A 20,117-nucleotide genomic window follows, 5' to 3' on the forward strand; every position below is an offset into this window, starting at 1 on the left:
CTGCTAGTATTTTTGGGACCCATCTGTACTCATGGACATATAGGGGATATATGTGTATTTGTCCCCTCCAGGTGTAATGTCACTGTTACAAATATAGTATGGTAGAATCTACATTGCAAAGTAACAACAGCAGAGCTCTAAGGGTTGATCGCTGTCCCTGGCGAACGTTTGTTTATCCCCAAGGTAACAGATATGAAAAGCAAGAGGGTCAAAGTTCAGGGCGTAATGTTATGAGAAAGTAGTATGTCCTGATTGTGTGCATACTGCACGCAACAGAATATAATTTCAATGCCCCTATCTGTACTTCTACTACAGTAAGATTTATCATGCAAGGGTTTGTGAATTGCCTGTTTTGCCTAACTAAACGATCTTCCATCACTGGGCAATTTAACAATAACTACTTAAAGATTTCTTTACATCAAATACACCTTTAACCTTTCCTCTGAACTGATATAGTTTTATATAAACAGCTGCATGAAGATGTCAGGGACTATTACACGTCAATGACCTTGTTTGCACAGCGGTTTACAGAATATCGCGATATCGTTGACGTAACACTGGCACTGCCCACACTCTCGCGAGAACAGTCAACGTCACTATAGTGTCACAGGTCACCAGTGTGTGTTTGTAGCAGTTACCTTACGTCCATAGCGGCGTTACCATCAGTTGGACCATAGATTCTCAAAATGGAAACAGATTATGCGGAACAAACCTCACAATAGAAAGGTAATGGCTCTTTTTAAACAAACTAACCTCGTCTAAATGTTGTCGCTGCTCAGGTGCGGTTGTTTTTGGGTAAATAAAATGTTACACAGCACTTGTTACTTAGCGGCTAACGATATTAGCTCGTAGTGCTAGTTAGCTAGGTTAGCCGAGTTTGTGGCTCCGTCGCCGCCGGGTTTGGCGTTAGCCGGCCGGCAAACGCAATATTTGCCTAGTCAACTGGTTATCAATGACGGGCATGTCAGTTAGACACCGGTGACAGCTGTGTTACACGTTTGAGTTTGTCTCTAGACGCGCTAAGGTGACACTGTCAGATGTTTAGAGGCGATGTCTCGGCGTTAATCTGTCTGAATTGGGTTAAGTTGTCAAGCTAACATAACACTGATGGAGCTGTGTGTGTGTGACTCCGCACAGCAAGTTCCTGCACTCCAGTCCCGATCCCCGTCACAGCGAGGATGTTCCCCAGCCTGGCCCACAGACCATGGCATGTCATCTGCAGGATCTCCTTGCAGCACAGGGCCCCCCTGTCACAACGGTCCCCGAGGTTCACCCAGCTGTGCTATGGTGAGGAAGAAGTGACGTTACAGCTGTTACACTCTGTGATTCTTACTGCTCTGCTTGCTCTTTGACTATAGCTCAGTACAACCTGCAAAACAAACTGATGTCATGCATTTTGTTGCACAGGTTGGCAAAGTGGAGGCATACACAACTTTTGGTTCAGCCTCCCAGACTGCCGTGTTGCTTCTTTAGGACTTAGCAAGGTGCACTACTACTCTACCTCTGGCGACAGTAAAGATGGCCCCCCAAAATCAGCACCAGGTGATGCTCCATCAGCAGAGAAAGTCCTGTCTGCTGCTGCTAAAGCTACGGCAGCATCACCAGGTGACTAACTTTAATGTTTCAGAATATTGCAGATGGTGGTGTCCGTCTGCTCCTGACATTTTGTGTGGCGTTCCATTGTGTCACTAATGTTTGCTTATATTCCCCTTCTATAATTGATGTCTTATTGCATGCCCTGTCAACATAAGCAGCAGAAAATGCTACTGGTAAGTTTATAGTGTTGAGGAAAATGTAAAAGCCCCCAGAAGAATTTCTCTTCAGTTCACGTCTTTGATTACATTTAAATGTTTGCTCCCGTAGATTCAACACCTCAGGGGCTGACGAAAGCAGAGACAATTCAAGTGAAAGGTAATGAACTTGCTGCCTTACTCTTGATTTACCTTTTATTTTTGGTATCTTAAGAATGTGGGTGTGATTTGGTGGCCTATGCAAGAATGATGACTAATAAAAGCAGATCAAAACTGTGTATCATAATTTCCATCTGATGTCACACGCAGTTCGGGCAGTCCTAAAAAAAAGGGAATATGGAGCCAAGTACACAAAGAACAACTTTATCACAGCAGTCAGAGCCATGAATGAATTCTGCCTGAAACCAAGGTAACTCCTGTTCACAGACGTAACTATGTCATGTTGAAATTATTTGATAAAACAACACTGAACTGCAAGTCACCATGGCAAAGCTGAATTGAACAGTATTGAATGGTCATATGTTCAGTGTAACCATGTTCAGTGCAAGCTTAGATGCTGGCAGACCCCAGCACAAATTCCTTTGAGTTAATAAGTAAACACGCTGTTTTGATTAGCTGATTTAAGATGGCCTAACATTGTCTAACTCAGGATTTCCTCAATCTTTTTTTCTTCCCCTCATGTGTTCGCAGTGATCTGGAACAGCTTCGAAAGATCAGAAGACGCAGCCCTCACGACGACACAGAGGCGTTCACTGTCTTTTTGCGGTCAGATGTGGAGGCCAAGTTAGTTCTTCATCCTTTTTTCCTTTACACATCAAAAGATAGCAAAAATATAAATGCTATATGTCCTCCAACAAATTATTGCTCAAACCACCATTTTTCATTGATATGTTCTCTATCTTTTGTTTATTCATTTATTTCTCTGTGTGACTTCAGAGCACTGGAGGTATGGGGGAGCCATGAAGCTCTGGCCCGAGAGAGAAATCTAAGGAAAGAGGTGGAGAGAGAGTACCAAGAGAGTAGGTTTTTAATTTTTCCCTGGCTAGATGTGCCTCTATGTGAAAATGCAATGATACATAAGAAATGATCTTAAAGCAGAAAATATTTGGGAATTGTGCCTGTTTACTTTCTGGCAGGGAGTTTAATGAGAAGATCAATACCATTTTTATCATAGGCTGTTAGATTTGAAGCTACAGCAGGTAAGCTTAGCTCAGCACAAAGACTGGAAATGAGGAAACAGCTAAGCCGAGTTCACGAGTAAATGAAATATCTCCTACGCAAAACCCAAGTGTAATAAAAATTATTAAATTATTTTTTGATGTTTTTGGGAGGTTATGTGCTGGACTGTTTCTTGGCTTTGAGCAGTTGCCAGGCAACCAATGGATACTCCAAGAATACACTACTCACAGCCAAGATATAGTCTGACACATAACCATCCGTAAGATGGACGATTATTGTTTTTACACTTTGGATTTTGCACGGATTTAACAAATGAGATGTAACATGGTAATAATATGGGCTGGGCTGGCTCAGTACGTGATACCTTTAAGGTATTGACTGAAATAACCAAGTACCAAGTAGTATTGAAACGTCACCTGTCAAACAATACCTACATTCGATCCATTTTGCTTCGGAGGTCTGATCCCAGGCAGTCCCGATTCCCTGCTGGATCAGCACACTTTCTGTTGATCAGGTCTCTGGGCTAGAAGCTGCTCTCCTCCTGGCAACTTATCTGTTTAACATCTGCCCTGTTAGCACGAGATATCACAGCAGCAGCAGTTAACATCCACGACCAAGCCGTTAAAAGGTCCCAACAAACCCAATATAACCATTAGCTAACGTCAACTGTGTGATACTAACAGTTAGCTCTGTCGCTGGGTGTACAGCCGGCAGACTCTCACAATTGTCCCAAAAGCGATGCTCCCGCTCTCGCTGAAGCAGAGACAACCCATACAGTCTCTGGTGAAGTTGAGCATGGTGTATTGACAGAGGTGGCAGCGCAGCGAGGTGCTGAGATGCTACCGAACATTTGAAAGTATGGCTGTTACACTACACCCCACTCCATTCATATCATGGGTATCAAATGAAGGACTCTGTTGGTATTTGTATCACTGTAAGTGTCCTAATATTGGTTCTGTTATTGTAATTTTTTAAGCCTGAGTATTTACTGAGCCATGAATGTGCTGGTAGGCAGATTTAGTTACCTTTAGACAGAGCCAGGCTCGGCTATGCTGGCTGTAGCTTCATATTTAACAGTCTCATGCTTTGCAAGAAAGCAAGTAAGAATGTTCTCCAAAATATCTAACTATTCCTTTTAATGGTTAGAACTGAGCTCAAGACCCATTTTGACTGCAGTAGAAATGTTGTGACTATTTGTAGAGTTGCAATGATTAGTCAATTAATAGATAGCAACTGAACAGAAAATTAATTGGCATAGAAGTTTTGTCAATTTCTGAAGCAAAAAAGACTGTTTTCTGAGATTTTGTTAACAAAAACATTAATAATAAATAAAAATAATCGCATGAACTGTTGACGTATTCATTTGTATCTCTTGTTTCCTGACATCCAGATATTTTTCGGAATCAGCAGTTGTTGAAGGAATACAAAGACTTTTGGGGAAACACGAAGGTGAGCTCTTTTGCCATTTTGTTTAAAAACAGGATAAAATCTCCACATTTAAATGTGAAGACAATAAAGTAATGTGGACATTAGTGGTGTGTTTGTGTGACTCTGCTCCAGAGGTCACTGCATCTGTATGTCAGTGTCATTATCTGTCGTCATTCATGCACTTCCCCCTCTTTACTGTTATTTTAATAACCATACTGTACCGTTCTACCCTTCTCTGGTATGTAATGGTTTACTCTATACTTTGCTGGCCTGTTTTTCCAGAGTGTTCCCACAGTATCTTTCATTAGATAACATCAACTGTTTAAATTGAGAGGTGGAAATTCCGGACCATGACGTAAAGCCAGTTGTTAAATTTCACTTTTTTTGTTCCTTAAAGCCTCGATCAGGCAAGAGGGCAACTTTCCTACAAGGGCCAGGGAAGGTGGTCATGGTCGCTATCTGCATGTAAGTTTTAACACTCTCACCCTTGTTTCCAACTGCTGTGAAGTCTGTCTGTACTTTACTGAGCTGTAACACACACAGCAGGATGTTCAGGATTAGAGAGGAGCCACGAGGGTGCTCTCAGCAGGGTCACTGCGTACAGTGTGTCAGAGGAATATCAGAGTGTAACATTTGGGGAAACTGAGCAAAAATAGTGACTGCATGAGAACAGTAGACCTACTTTCAGTTGAGATCTTTTATTCTTAAAAAACACAACCCTGCACTTCAAAGTTTTGATGCTCACTGAAGTAAAGATCTAAAAGATGTGAAAATTTGATGGGGTACGGATGGGAACTTGTCTCACATGAGATCTCTATTGGATTAGGATGATTGTGTTAGAGAACATGTGCAGTCACATGAACGGCAGCTTCATTCACTTCGTATGCACAAGGACTCACAGGACTCAGTTAGAGGAGAGGTCCAGTCTGGGTGTCAATTCTGTGATTCAGGAGCATCCAAACAACAAGGCTGAAACATTTTGTAATAAACATGATACAAACCTTCAGCCAGATTTATTTGTCTACATTTCATAGCCATATTATCAGGTACCTAACTATGTTTTTATGTCCAGTACAAGCTACCTGATCAGTGTGAGACCAACTCAGTCAGAACTGCTGTTAACCATGAAATTATGTTTTAGATGATGCATTATTTTATTGCCCTTTGAGTGCTTCCTCTACTTCAATAAATCAATCAGTCAAACTTAATTTGCACATTTTATACAGGTTCAGTTCAAAGTGCTTCACAGATGACTGACAAGGCAACAGTTTAACAACATGAAACCAAAGTACTCAAGACAATAAATGAAACTGTTACAATATTGATTTAAAAGCTGTAACAGCAGCAATTGTAGTAAAACTAAGTAAAATAAAAACAAGATAAAACAGATCAAAATGATAAAAAAGAATAAAAATAATGACAAGAAAAATGCAATAAAATAGATTTAAAAGTCATAATAAAATTGTTATAAAAAGTACAATAAAAAAGGAAATAAAATAGATTAAAAAGACAAAACAAATACAAATAATGAAAATAAAAATACAATAAAATAGATTTGAAACATATTATAATAATAAAATTGTTCTAAAAACTAGACTAAAAACTTAATAGATTAAAAAGACAAAACAAGAATTGAAAATGACAACAAAAATACAATGAAATAGTTTTAAAGGCTATGATAAAAAAAAAGTTAAATAAACTAGACTAAAAACTAAATAAAGAGATAATTAAGACAAAACAATTAAATAGATTTAATAGGTATAACAATAATCGTAAAAATAATAAAAAATAAATAGTTATAAAACAAGAATAAAAAATAGATAAAATAAATTAAAAACAAAAAAAACAATAAGAGGGATACAAATATATAATGATTTAATGATAATAAAATAACAGATAAAATTAATTTTTCCTTTTATGTTTTGTTTTTCCTTATGCTTGTTTTTCTGTGTCCTCAGCAATGGGCTGAACTTCTTCTTCAAGCTCCTGGCTTGGGTCTACACTGGATCAGCTAGCATGTTCTCAGAGGCCATCCACTCTCTGGCTGACACCTGCAACCAGGCTCTGCTTGCCCTGGGAATCAGCCAGTCTGTCCGCAACCCTGATCCCGGGCACCCGTAAGCACCACACTTCACTATAATTAATGAATAAAAGAAGTTAATGAGATGATGTAGGTCAAAGTCTACAGTTTATGGATTTAGAAGTTTGCAGAAGGAACTATTAATCAGAGGCTACATGTGTGTGTGTCCTTTACAAAGTCCTGGTCCTGGCTCTGTTTAAATGACACCATAATAGAGACCATACATCTTTTCCAGGTACGGTTTTTCCAACATGCGCTACATTGCCTCCCTCATCAGTGGGGTGGGCATTTTTATGATGGGGGCAGGGCTCTCTTGGTACCATGGCATCATGGGATTGCTGCACCCAGAGCCCATTGAATCTTTATTATGGGTGAGTGGCTGTTTTTAAAGCAGACATTTTGAGCGCAGCACCTGCACAGTTTTGTTTATGGATGTGCTGCTTTTCACTGGTTTGAGTGACTGTTTTTGACCCTTGTCTGTAATAACAGTTGCTTATATAGAACATGATAGTGATCCAACACATTTCTGTGTTCCAGGCGTACTGTATTTTGGCGGGCTCTCTGGTGTCTGAAGGAGGTCGGTAATATGAAGAAAGTTATAGATAATTGATGACGTGTTGACAAATGCAGTTTGAACTGAAACATCTTCTGTTTTCTTCTCTCAGCCACGTTACTAGTAGCCATCAATGAGATAAAGAGGAGCGCCCAAATGAATGGACTGTCTTTTTATGAATATGGTATGTACAACCGAAATATTTATGTTTTACTGATGATGCCCTGCAGTTTATTTAGCTCTCATCTACCTAAAGATGCAGGCGACATGAAGCTGATATAAGCTGATATAAGATATAAGGGAGGGGAATGAATTCTGAATGAATTTAATTAGTTAAAATCCCACACGACACTGTTTTTATTTATTTTATTTTATCCATATTTAACCAGGTAAGTCCTGTTGAGAGCAACAATCTCTTTTACAAGGGAGACCTGGCCTGACAGCAGCATACAACAAGTTACAGCCAAACAACAACACAATTAAAAAAAACATGAAAGATATATAGTAACATGCAGAAATATTAGAACACCTGCGATGACAATGATAAGAACCAATCATACATCATATGCCCTTGTACTTATGACAGCTGTGAAGTCAGGCAGAGAGACAAACTCACGTAGTTTCAACTCTTTTTGAATATTTTTCCAAGTGAGAGGCAGAGCGTAAAACGCTTTCTTTCCCAGCTCAGTCCGTGCACTAGGAACAGACAGTATATATACAGAGGAGGATGGTTTAAGGTTTGTTCGATCTGAGTGGACCTGAGGACTGATTAGTGATATGTTGAGTCTAAAGCCAGAGTCTTACATCTTACAAAGGTCTGTCTTTTTTAACCTGGCTAGACTGCCATTACACTGAATGGTTAACCTGGTCCAGACCAGTGTTTGTTCCTGGTTTAGGCTTGAAATCTCTGTCGCTAAAAAGTGGTTTTTACTCCAAACAACAGTGTTGCTTTTTACTGTGATAATTTCCTGAAGAAAGCCTGGGTTAACAGAGACAGTTGACAGCTAAATGACTTATATCTGTACTCTGAATGGGCAAAGTTTATGCCAGAAGTGCGTGGAGTTTAAATCTAAAGTGGGTTGGGCCTAATCAGACATTGTTATTTTAAGCCTGAAATGTATCTGGATTAATCAGAAGATGCAACATTTATTAACTATAACTACTCAGTGATGAACTAACTAACTACTAAGTTTTTAGAACAGCCTCAGAATTGAGCTTCAGATTTTATTTTATTTTTTTCACAAAAGTAACAGATGACTCACAGCTACCAAAATGATGATTTTCCTTTATCACCAGTACAGATAATGATACATTTTTCTCGTATGATGCTCGTACTCAGAAAAAGTACATTATCTGTACCAGATACTTGTTTCATGCAGCTCAACCCCGTTGATAACCACTGTCATGACACCCGTTATTTCTGACTGAGGCTGTAGGGTTTGTCAAGACAGCTCAAGCACAGAAAGTCTGGCCAAGTCAATTAAATTTTCCTTCTGTTCATATACTAGCTGTATATGTCTCGTATTTTATTTATTCATATTTTTACTTGTCTGTCTGCTTATTTCTGTCTGTGTGCTGCTGTAAGAGCTGACTTTCCCCTGTGGGAATCAACAAAGGCTTATCTTAGAAATTGGTGTAATGTGGATACACAAAGCTTGAAAACTGAGCTGTAAACATGGTCTTTTGTTTTTTTTTGTTTTTTTTTTATACGTGCAGTAATGCAGAGTCGAGACCCCAGTACTAATGTGGTGCTGCTGGAGGACGCTGCAGCAGTGTTAGGAGTCATCATGGCTGCTGGCTGCATGGGACTCACCTCACTCACAGGTAAATAAGAGTCATGCAATTAATGAGTTCACATTTTATTGCCTTGGTTTATGTTATCTGCTCTACCTGTTCTATGATTTATTATTCTTCTATTGATAAAAACAATCAGGATAATCTTTCTCTTGTGTTTTTGTACTTTGGTCTGTTAATGGCAGTGATCTAGATTTCTTAAGTTCTGCTCTTTATTTCATTTTCTTTCCCTCTGTCCCTCTCCGTCTGTGTCGTCCCAGGTAACCCATACTATGACAGTTTGGGCTCTCTGGGCGTGGGTACGTTGCTGGGCACAGTCTCAGCCTTCCTCATCTACACTAACACAGAGGCTCTGCTGGGTCGCTCCATACAGGCTGAACGTGTACAGAAGCTTACAGAGTTCCTGGAGAACGACCCCGCAGTAAGGTCAGCAAATGAACAGGCACAATCTGGTGCACGCACACACACACACACACACACACACACACACACACACCACACACACACCTCCACGGCTGTAAAATAATTTATGGTTCTCATCATGGTAGTAATCCTTATTTACAATCCACAAACCACCAAGCGAGCCGGTCCACATGGTCTAACTTGACGTTATAGGTCTGCTGATGTTGATGGACAACATTCAGGCTTAAAAAAGACCAGGTGGTATTTACTGGTCTTCACATGCGATGGTCTTTAGGGCCAGCTATACACAGGGCAGCTGATCCAGTTTAATACCTCTGTCACAGCAGGAACATGCGAGTAACACACCTCGCTGTAAGAGGTTAAACATTGAAGGAAAAAGAAGGAATGACGACAGTGACAGCCTTGCAGCACTGCAAACAACACTATAACCCATTATATCTTTGACGTTTCAACTTTGACTGAAAAATCCTTCCACCAGATTAAAAACACACATAATATGATGCTCACTGACGTTATTTCATTCAAATATTCGCATTTGTTGTCCTTGTTATTGGTCTCCAAAAAGATCATGGCCCTGTCCGGCAGAGGCTGACAGTCAGCCAGTTGCCCGATCAGGCCAGTGATGGGGCAATTTTCCAGACACTGATCACAAGCAACATTACTACGTCCGCTGTACTCTCCAAGACTTCACTTTGCTCTCTTTCTGTATCTGTCTCTACTCAGAGTCACAGGAACATGAGTACAGCTCGCTGTGCAAAGACAGACACAGGCAGGCTTGTTTATTTCATAGATAAAATGGTGGTCAATATAAACAACATATGAGCTAAAACACATAAAACATTTATAGTGTCTTAGTGAAAAACATGTGACTGGTGTTATAAGAGCAGTGTAGTTGCTTTAAGGAATTGCCTGTGCTGCTGGTGTGTGGTTGAGGGAGACAGAAACAAAGGCTGCACTAACAGAGAGAAGGTGAGAGAGATGTAAGAGCAGAGACGTAAACCTGCAGTCCATGCTACACAGCATAATCAGACTCGTGTGCTCTCTTCCCATAGTGTATACACTAAACAAATTAAATTGCTTTGTGCAGTGTCGTACGATCCAAAAAGAGTGCCAGTGTGTAGTTGTTAAGGAACCAGTTAGCCTTAGAAATAGAATACGAGTAGAGCGGATGTTGAACTGTTTGCTGTGGTCATTTGACTTGTCAGTAGGGCCGTAAAATATGAAGCAGTTGAATCAAGTCATCCTCAATTTCTTTTTAGCAGCAAGGCGATGGAGATAGTGCACAAATAATGCCTCTCCATGCTTCATACCTCTCCACCGCTCGTTTGGTCATTACTGCAAAACCTCACCTCAGTGAGTTCACAACTTGTCGCAAGGCAGTCTATAGGGAAGTTAGCCCACTACAACGGTCACAGTTCTTTGCAGTGTCAACAGGACACATTAAAATGGCTGCCACTCTGACCATTCTGCCATGTTGATTTGACTGGGAATGTCCATTTTACTCCTATTCTATTTCTATGTTCATTCATTTTCCCTAACCGCTTCAGCCTATCCCAGCTGTCACTGGGCGAGAGCCGGGGTACACCCTGGACAGGTCACCAGACTATCACAGGGCTGACACACAGAGACAGACAACCATTCACACTCACATTCACACCTACGGACAATTTAGAGTCACCAATTAGCCTGCATGTCTTTGGACTGTGGGAGGAAGCTGGAGTACCTGGAGAACCCACACTGACACAGGGAGAACATGCAGACTCCTCACAGAAGGGCTCCCCCATCCTGGGTTCGAACCAGGAACCCCCTTACTGTGAGGCAACAATGCTAACCACTGCCAGCAGAATTGAGATTTAAATTTCTTAATGATGCCTTAAGGATCTGAATTTTGGAACCGGTTGTCGATGCCCAACCCTGATCATGTTGTGGCAGGAATCCACAGTAGCGATGTTTTGTTCTCTGTGATAGTTGCTTGTACCTGCCAAACCTGCAGAACTCCTGACATGCTTTGTTTCATTATGAGCAGAGCCATCCATGATGTGAAGGCCACTGATTTGGGACTGAGTAAAGTGCGCTTCAAGGCTGAAGTTGACTTTGATGGTCGAGTGGTGACGCGGTCTTATCTGGAAAAACAAGACATTGACCAAATCCTCAATGTAAGTTTGTTTTTTCACTCCCTCTGGTATATGTCATTTAAAACAGAATCCTTTTTCTTTAATATTGCAACTTTAAATTTTGATGTCTACTTTTTATAACTGTGATGTGTGGTAGGCTATAAACATGTCTTTTGAACCATATTATGAATCAGTCTCATTGTTTGTTTTCAAGGAAACATTGAACAAATCACAAATCCATTCAAAACAAAGATTTTTCAGTCATTAGGGGATAATTACGGGTTTTTATTTTTCTTTTTTATGCCATCATCGCAGTAATGAGTCATAAAATAAAGAACAAAATGTTGTCGTTTTACGGACTATAAATTTTTATGTTCCTCTTGTTGGCTGAAAGCGCTGCTGCACATTACACTTTTACAACTTTTTACAACCCCCTTACACTGCAGATAACAAAGTGACTTTTAATAACAGAAATTGATTGGCTGTCAGGGCATTTTAGTTTAAAAAAAAGTCCCTGGTGCATTCATCTAACATTGGAAGAAGTACTGTTTAGGTTGAAGTTTATTTATGTAACATTTATAGTTATAATATACAATATAATCATTATACAAATTAATTATAAATGACCCTCAGCAGATGAGGATTGAGCTTCAGTTCAGTCAGAGTGACCAAAAATAATAAACTTTTGCAACAGGAATCTGGACAAACCTGACCTTGATTTTTCATGAAATCATTTGTAACTCTGTATCCCCCAAATGAGCATGTGTATATCAGTTACTCACCCCGTGTTATGTTGAATTTGTGAAGAAAACTTTCTTTACTCGCATGCCTCTGCGGTGAACGAAGAATCCAAAAACTGAGAAAATTCTTGATGAATCGGTGTTAACGGGGCCCATGTTCATCAAAATATCCGTTCACAAACTCTCAGGCAACCGGTGCAGTATAATCCCAGTCTCATTTATCCAGTCATATGCTCAGTATTTCCCAAATAGACAACTCTTTTCAGCAGGCCAAGTGACCCAAGTGAGAGTGAAAATTATCTGTTTTCTTCAAAGCCCAATTCCACTGACAAAAACAATGATTTCACCTCAGTGGACATGGGAGCTACTGGTCTACCACGGCCTTGATCAGTGAGTTTATTATTTTATTCTGTGACTTAATGTTTTAAAGGGTTAGTTCTACTTCACCAAAGTCATACAATAACACAAACTACCGATCGAGGTAGCGGTAGACCAGCAGCTCCCATGTTCAGTGAGGAAAAAATACTGGTTTTGCACGAAGTCTGACTTTAAAGAGAGCATAGACAAATTTCACTTTGAGTTCAGTTTTAAATATTAAGGTTTTAACGAAAAGGCATGTGTTTGGGAAGTACTGAGCATTAGATTGGATAAATGAGACTTGGATTATACTGCATGAGTTGTGTAAGAGTTTGTAAATAGATGTTTAGATATAGCTTTGCTATTGTTAAATGTGGACCCCTTTGACTTCAATTCATCAAGAATTTTTTCCATTTTTGGATTCTTTGTCCACTTTAAAGGCATGCAAGAATAACAAAGTTTTCTTCACAAATTCAACCTAACATGGGGTGAGTAATTGATAGACAAATGGTCATTCGTGGGGTAAAGTACTCCTTTAAGTGGACTATCAGTCATACATATGCTCTTTCATAGACAGACAACATAGTCAAGAATGTACGTGAGACTATAAGGACAGACATACACAAACCTTTTTTCATTTTGTCTACCTTACAGGTACATACACAAATACTGATAGACAAAAAAGACACAAGGAAAAAGAACCTGATCAAAATATTTGCTTTTGTCTCTGCAGGACATTCAGCAGGTGAAGACCCCCGAAGAGCTGGAGAATTTCATGCTGAAACATGGGGAGAACATCATTGACACCCTGGGGGCCGAGGTGGACCGCTTGGAGAAAGAGCTCAAGGTACTGAAATATTAAACTTGTCCAAGTTGTTGTGTACAAAACACTCACTTTTTATTATATCAGGGTGCTGTTGTTATAGTTATCAAAGACAAAGACAGATTTGTACATAACTCTTTTTGTTCCTCCGCAGCAACGAAACCCAGAGGTTCGTCACGTAGACCTGGAGATACTATAATACCCAGCAGGTCTCTGCTGAGGGAGCATCCTGCTGTACCAAGAAGAGGAAATGATGAAAGGAGGGCCAAGCCCGCCTCCGCTTTCTGCCTCCAACCCCGACCTCCACAAAACAAACCTCCGTCTCTGCACAACTCATCAAGTCTTACTGTAGAATAGTCCACAACCATACTGGAGGTCTCGGCATTTATCGTGCTTTCTTTGCGTTGCTTGAACTCCAGTTAGCCGTGAATCCAACCTGCCAGAGATCCAGCGTTTCCTGCTGAAGACTAAGAACTGTCATTAGTCACCTTAAGTTTTAAGAGAAATGCAAGTCTCTGTTGCAGTTCATACACATCTATAGTCCAGTTTAGTCTTCTGGTCGTTTGCTTGAGCTCACATTCCTGCATGAATGTGTTTGGATTCGGTTCAGAAACAAACAGAAATGGACCATTACCATTTACTAGACTTTAATGTAATGCTCGAACCACAGTGATAGTGTTTCCTTCATTAGGACGAAGGAAACCTGAGAGGTACATATTCAACCTAAATTTATTTAACTTCTAGACAATATTAGATGTTTTTTTTTTTTTCTTTTAATGTAAAAACTGAGGAACTGACGATGGTGCGATCCTGCTGCAGGTTCTCAAATGAAGACGGTTTGTGATATAGATTTTAATGCTATTACAGAGGAAGAAATACAAATTAAAACGTATTATTGAGACATTTCGCTGCATTGTATGTTAGAGTTGAAGAGTGAACTAAGGTTGAAAACAGTAGCACTTGAGCTTATGCAAATCATGAATACTAGAAAACAGGGTGTTAGAGGACAAGTTGAAAGTCTAAGAAGACAGACATGTTGATCTTTACAATCCCAAATGACATTGTAGGTAGCAGCATCCCTCTCTTTCATTTCTCTCTTGACCAGCTTCACACTCCAAACTTTGATGCTCTCCAAATTTAGTAACTTTGTCTCGTTAAGTTTGGCAGCTGATCAGCAGGTGACTGATTGTACTGACCCAAAGATGAAGTACTGAAGGGATGCAGCTTCCCTACTGTAAATAAGCAGTCCATGGCGACAAAAAGTACCAAACGAACGGACCAGCCCCATCTCTAAAAGTTGTTGTTTTTTTTTTTTCTTTAATCATCCGGGACGTCACCCTGTATAGTACATGTATCAAATAATCAAGTGCATAATCTCCAACTTTGGTGTTTCTGCTGAATAATCTGTGTGAAACATACAGCGACTGTGCTTTTTGGCTTTTCATTCTGCTTCTTACTTCAGTCAGTCACAGCAGCAGCACCGGACACACCTGCCTCACTCTGCTTCAGGAGGTGGGCCCGAGGCATTTCATCTCTGCTGGGAGGGTGCATATATATTTTTTTGAAGGTGTTAATAGTGTAAAATTTTCCTGTTGGTTGTAATGATGTTGCCGTTGCTGAAGGAGTTGGAATAAATTTGAAATAATTTATTAAATTATTTTTGCTTTCCTTTTCTGTCATGTGGTCGAATTTCATTTCAACACTGCTTCATGTGTCGTATGTGAGCAATAGAGGATCCCCCTGTAGGTGAAATAGGCGACGGCCTAGGGTGCCATCCAGAGAGGGGTATGCCAACCCCACCTTCCAATTTTTAGAGTTTTTTTATTCAGAAAAATTAAACATAAGGGGAAAATTATCCAAAAGTATGATTTTAAAAAAAGTTGGTCAGTAGTAGGGGTACCTGGGACGGCAGATTCAAACTGTTTCGGTGTTTGTGTGAGACTGTTGTGACCACTTAATAGCTTGGTGTTGGATGTAGCCATTACTGCAGTGTTAGCTCGTGCTAACAGGGCCGAGATGGTAGGAGGGGAGTGGCTCACAAGGACGGTCCTTCAGCGCTCCTTTGAACAGCAGCAACGGCTGATTGTCAGCTGTCAGCCACCACTCCCCTCCTCCTACCAGCACAATTAAGCCCCTTTTACACTGCCTATTCAAGTTGGGAATGTCACACTTTTACGTCACCTCGCCATTCTGTATAACAGGTACAGTTGCAGAATGCAGGGTTGCTTTTAACAGAAACTTCATTTGTATAAAAAGGACAGTTGGCGGTATGGGATCATGGGCAGAAGGGGTGTGACGTTTTGACGATGTGTTATAAGGGAGACTTAAAAAGCAGCTGCTAGCAGTCAGCAGCTAACTCAAAGAAGCAGAACAGCATACAAATATGTCCACAAATTTGGAAAACAACCAGGTCCTAACCCTCCGAGCACAGGACGAGATTAGCTGCCATATAATAGGGATGGTAAATGATTGTTATGTTATACCAACATTATTGTTTGTAAAGCACTACTAAGGCTTTCATTACATGTCCCACCGGAGGTCAACGGTATTGTGTTATGCGCACACCCATCACACCTCTTTTGCTTGTGCAATGCCAGCCTGCTGTCTTAAATCACACACTAGAGCGACATGATGCTGTCATTGTTTAGTTCTGTGTAAAAATGCAAAGGCAGCATGAAGAAGAGACTTCTTAGCGCCCCTGTAGTGCGATCTCTGTGTTATAAGGGCTATTCTAGATTCTAATTCTGTGGGGAACACTGAATGCTCAAAATAAAATGTCGGTGAAATCCGACATTTCAGATCGCAACAACCCCAAAGAATGCCTGAGAAATCCTGGAGCAACTGATCACAGTCAGAACATGCTAGATCATCGATGAATATGGTGGAATGGAGTATACACAGATCTGCCATGCAGTACGAAAAGGAGACAGAAAAAAGCCTAAATTTGCACATATTGTATTCTTTTATTGTTTATTAATGCTGTTACCTTAGGTGGTCTCTCAAGCTCTTATTCCTGTCTGTATTTCAATTTTATAGTATTTATTTTATTGAATTACTATTATTATTATTTTTATTTTATTTTTTTGTGGGAGGGTAGGTGGGGGTGGGGTGCCCAGGAATGCTTTCCCAGGGCGCTGACAGTGTTAGGTCCGGCCCTGTATGTGATTAATATTATGGAGGACATTAATGCCAACTTCTCGAGATGTTTGGGGATCTTCAAGGACCCGGATTATAAACACCAATGAATGATCTTTTGGTGCACTGAAGACCTTCTGAAACATCTGTTAGAGAACAAAGGTACATTTTCAATCCTTGCATTTTGGATTTGGGGGGCCTGTTTCCTGTTTAAAGCTCAGATGGTTGACTGGAATGTAAACCCAAGTCCATTAGATGGTGCAGTTGTAGGGATGAGAGAGGAGGGGGGAGGGGGGGGGGGGCACTAGCCTGTACGCTGACGTCAATAAAAACAGTCATTTCCAACCAGTCTGCGCATTGACCGACCGTTCAAAACATTACGCACAGCACCGCGGCTGGACCCACGCTAGACTACTCGACTGAAATAATTTTTTCGCCGAGCCCCGGAGAGCGGAGACAATGCGGACAAACTCCACTGCAGGTTTTTAGACCATTAAATGTTGTCTTAACATTTTTGGGTGTTGCGCGCATATCAGTGTCATGTCTCGTCATACCATTCCCAAGTCAGTTGTGCAAGTGCCGCTGCCCATCTTGTGTCCTTTCATGTCTCCCCTCCGCAGAGAAGCAAAGGGTCGCTTGTGCACGTTGATTAAAAAAAAATAGCAGCAGATCCTGAGGCTGATTTGGCTCCATTATTATACAGGAAACATGCGTCGAGACGCGCCTGTACACGTCTGGAGATCACCAAACACATCTTGAATCCTTCCGCAGCCTCCTGCACATCACACCGTCACTTTCACCACCATTTATTGCTTTATTTCACGAGCGCATTTAATTAAAATGAAGCTGTTTTGTGATAATATTCGATGCATTTCCCCCCCTCTCTCCAATATTTTCTTCTCCAGCAGCCCACAGATGGGGGCGCAGTAAACCCGCACAGTTGGGGTCTCTGATTTTCATGCAACCTCCCCTCCATCACCACAAGCCTGCGGTTACCAAATCCCAAACCCCATTACTCTTCGGTGCGGAATTGAATTAAAGAAACGAGGTTTTGTTCTGCGATGCAATCACCTCCCATTACCCATGCACAAAACCCATCAACCTTTTGTTTTTGCTGTTTTTTCTTCCTCTAAATAATCGATTTGCTGTTTGAATCACAGGTGCAGGAGCATCTAGAACAATCCAGGTAGTGTGTGATGGCAGGAAAGGTCTTCATGGCGGATGATCACCACCATCACCACCATCATCATCATCACCACACTGCTCTACGCTTTTAGCCTCTTTACAGTGCTGCCTTGTCTAATCATGTTCAAGCAGCATTGTACAGGGCTATGACAGCATAGAGAGCTGAGCTGCACGGGCGCTGCGTTTCTCTGACCCTTTGGATGGCAGCCAACGAATGACATCATCCGTTAAAAAACACTAAACGGCGAGGATCGCATGCGAGGACCACTGGCAGCGGAGTGACTTGTCTTTTCATGCCGATGTCGTCAAATACTGAAATGCACTGCTTTGGTTTTTAAGGTTAAAGGAAAAATTGGGGCACATTAAGTTCTCCCTGGGCTGAATTATTCAATGCAAAGCTAAATCCCTCTGCAGCCAATGCATTATTGAACCAATTAGTCACATTGCATTGTGTGCTGCCTTCTGGATTAACTCGTTTGTGCATCTCATGTATTACAATTACATTCAAGTCACAGGGCTGAGCAACCCCATTTTACTAGAAATCTTTCATCTTTGGAGAAGTCATTGGAAACAAGGGCGTAGGTTTGGGGGGTTTGCTAGAATAAGCATCAAAAAACTAATTTCTTGCATTTTGGTTAATTTTAATGCACCAATTTGTGCCCTTTTCTGCCATGATGTGTTTTTATTTATTTATTTATTTATTTATTAATTTTGTATGTATGATTATTGTGTATTTATTTATTTATTTATTTATATTAATCTGGTTTTTTTTAGTTGGCATATTCTTCTATTTCTTTATTTAGTTTTTATTCTGCCTCTGGTGTTTGATTGATTGATTGAGTAATGAAAGATTTTTAACCCAACTTACAATCATGAGAGCCACAAACTGAGGCTGGATAGGTCATTGTTCCGTGTGCATGTAGACCAGGACTGCAACTATTATTTTCATTATCGATTAATCGTTTGGTCACAAAAACTCAGAAAATACTTTTAAAAATCACAATTTCTCACAGATACAAATTCTTGCAGTCGAATGCGACCTCTTCAAATATCTTTGTTTTGTCCAACTCACAGATGGACAAAGGAAACCAGCAAATCCTCTTGATTAAAAGAAGGGTCTTTATCCTTGAAAAATTACTTAAACGATTAATCGATTATCGAAATAGTTGCTTTTTCTAAGACAGGACAGCAAAGGAGACGCCCGCTCACCAATATAATTGGGCTAGACAGCCACAAAATAGGTTCCCAGGCTAAAATCAATACAAAAAGATGTCAATTTATTTAAAAAAAAAAAAAAAGGTGCTCAAAGTGCAAAAAATGAGAAAAAGTGAATACAAAACAGAAGCAAACGTTTCAGTCCTTGACTGTCACTGGTAGCACTGATGATAGCCCCGTTGTATCGGTGTGTGGGTATCTCCTCTGTCGTCCTTTCTTGGTTGTCCATTGCACCAACGCAACCAGGATTAACATTTTTGTTGCCCTAAGTAGACGCCGTTTCACAGCAGCTTTTGTCAATCAATCAGCCATTTGTTTTAGCTAATGTAGCACCAGAAATATCCAATATACTATTAAAATGGTTTAAAGTTGTTTGATTTCTTTGATTTATTTAAATTTAAAGTTCTAGTGTGTAGGATTTAAGGGCATCTAGTGGTGTGTGTCAACCGTGTAGGACAGGGGAAGGCAACCTGCTGCTCTGGAGCCAGATGTGTCTCTTAATCTCCACTACAGCGGCTCCTTGTGGGTTTGTCAGAAATAAATAGCAGTTATTTTTTAACATTTTAAATTCCATACATCTTTGTTTTAGGCCTACAGACATTTTACAATATCTGATTGTAAAAATGTGTAGCCTACACACAGATTAAAATGATGTTTTAACATTTCGTCAACTAAAATGAGCATCATATGTCTCCGGCCTGGCACCTTTTCCTCCAAATTTTGCCAAATCTCAATGGCGGTGGCCCCTCTTGAGTCTCCCTAGCTAGGCAAATCCAAAAAATAATGGACAACAGACAATTTAGTGGTGTGCGGGCAGATTTGTTTGCTTTAACCACCAATGTTGTATAGAGGAGCAACCTTGTGTTAAAAGATAGCAATGAATGCTCAGTTGGAGCCATTAGTAATGTTGATAGGCTCATTTAGATCGTCATTATAAGGTTCAGGTATGTTTTGCGGCTCCATACAGATTGTTTTTGGCCAAAAATGTATCTTTTTTTATAGTAAAGGTTGTTGACCCCTGCTGTAGGAGAACTACAGTGGCCAACTTGAAAACACGAACATGGTTTGTCCAGTCTGGGCTACTGTAGAAACACCATGGTGGACTCTGTGTAAGAGAATCCTCTCCACATGAAGGCAAACAACTCATTCTGACATAATGAAAACACAATGATTCTTATTTTCAGGTGCTTATACACTAATTGAAACATAGTCATGAATATTAAAATCAATTCCTGCCAAAAGATGCTCCTAAATCTTACACACTAGAACTGTGTGTGTTTGCCATATTTTCTGATAAACACCCAGTTGCCAGTTTTTTAGGTACACCTAGCTAAAACTAA

The 20,117-nt window shown here is 40.3% G+C and overlaps 1 protein-coding gene across 3 annotated transcripts; it reads left to right on the forward strand.

Moving 5' to 3' along the window:
• The first annotated feature begins 595 nt into the window (after positions 1 to 595).
• Positions 596 to 14,899, forward strand: slc30a9 (solute carrier family 30 member 9). 3 transcript variants are annotated; one of them, XM_049586244.1, is made up of 19 exons: positions 596 to 726; positions 1,138 to 1,287; positions 1,408 to 1,605; positions 1,752 to 1,769; positions 1,864 to 1,911; positions 2,061 to 2,160; positions 2,442 to 2,534; positions 2,688 to 2,770; positions 4,321 to 4,379; positions 4,756 to 4,823; positions 6,317 to 6,475; positions 6,674 to 6,809; positions 6,976 to 7,015; positions 7,104 to 7,175; positions 8,708 to 8,815; positions 9,046 to 9,211; positions 11,235 to 11,364; positions 13,153 to 13,266; positions 13,397 to 14,899. In XM_049586244.1, the coding sequence occupies exons 2-19, from the start codon at positions 1,179 to 1,181 to the stop codon at positions 13,439 to 13,441; spliced, it is 1,746 nt and encodes a 581-aa protein (XP_049442201.1). In that variant the 5' UTR covers positions 596 to 726; positions 1,138 to 1,178; the 3' UTR covers positions 13,442 to 14,899. The 3 variants fall into 3 exon arrangements, with proteins under 3 accessions (XP_049442201.1, XP_049442202.1, XP_049442203.1); XM_049586245.1 differs by having other exon boundaries at positions 1,755 to 1,769; XM_049586246.1 differs by lacking the exon at positions 1,752 to 1,769.
• The last annotated feature ends 5,218 nt before the right edge of the window (positions 14,900 to 20,117 follow it).

This window comes from Epinephelus fuscoguttatus, linkage group LG9 (assembly GCF_011397635.1).
Source record: "Epinephelus fuscoguttatus linkage group LG9, E.fuscoguttatus.final_Chr_v1".
Classification (NCBI taxonomy): domain Eukaryota; kingdom Metazoa; phylum Chordata; class Actinopteri; order Perciformes; family Serranidae; genus Epinephelus; species Epinephelus fuscoguttatus.

Excerpts from the sequence above, each read along its gene's own strand:
- slc30a9 (XM_049586244.1), top strand. The coding sequence starts at position 1,179 with ATGTTCCCCAGCCTGGCCCACAGACCATGGCATGTCATCTGCAGGATC. Across the intron at positions 4,380-4,755 it reads ACTTTTGGGGAAACACGAAG|CCTCGATCAGGCAAGAGGGC; the intron begins GTGAGCTCTTTT and ends TGTTCCTTAAAG. Across the intron at positions 9,212-11,234 it reads GAGAACGACCCCGCAGTAAG|AGCCATCCATGATGTGAAGG; the intron begins GTCAGCAAATGA and ends CATTATGAGCAG.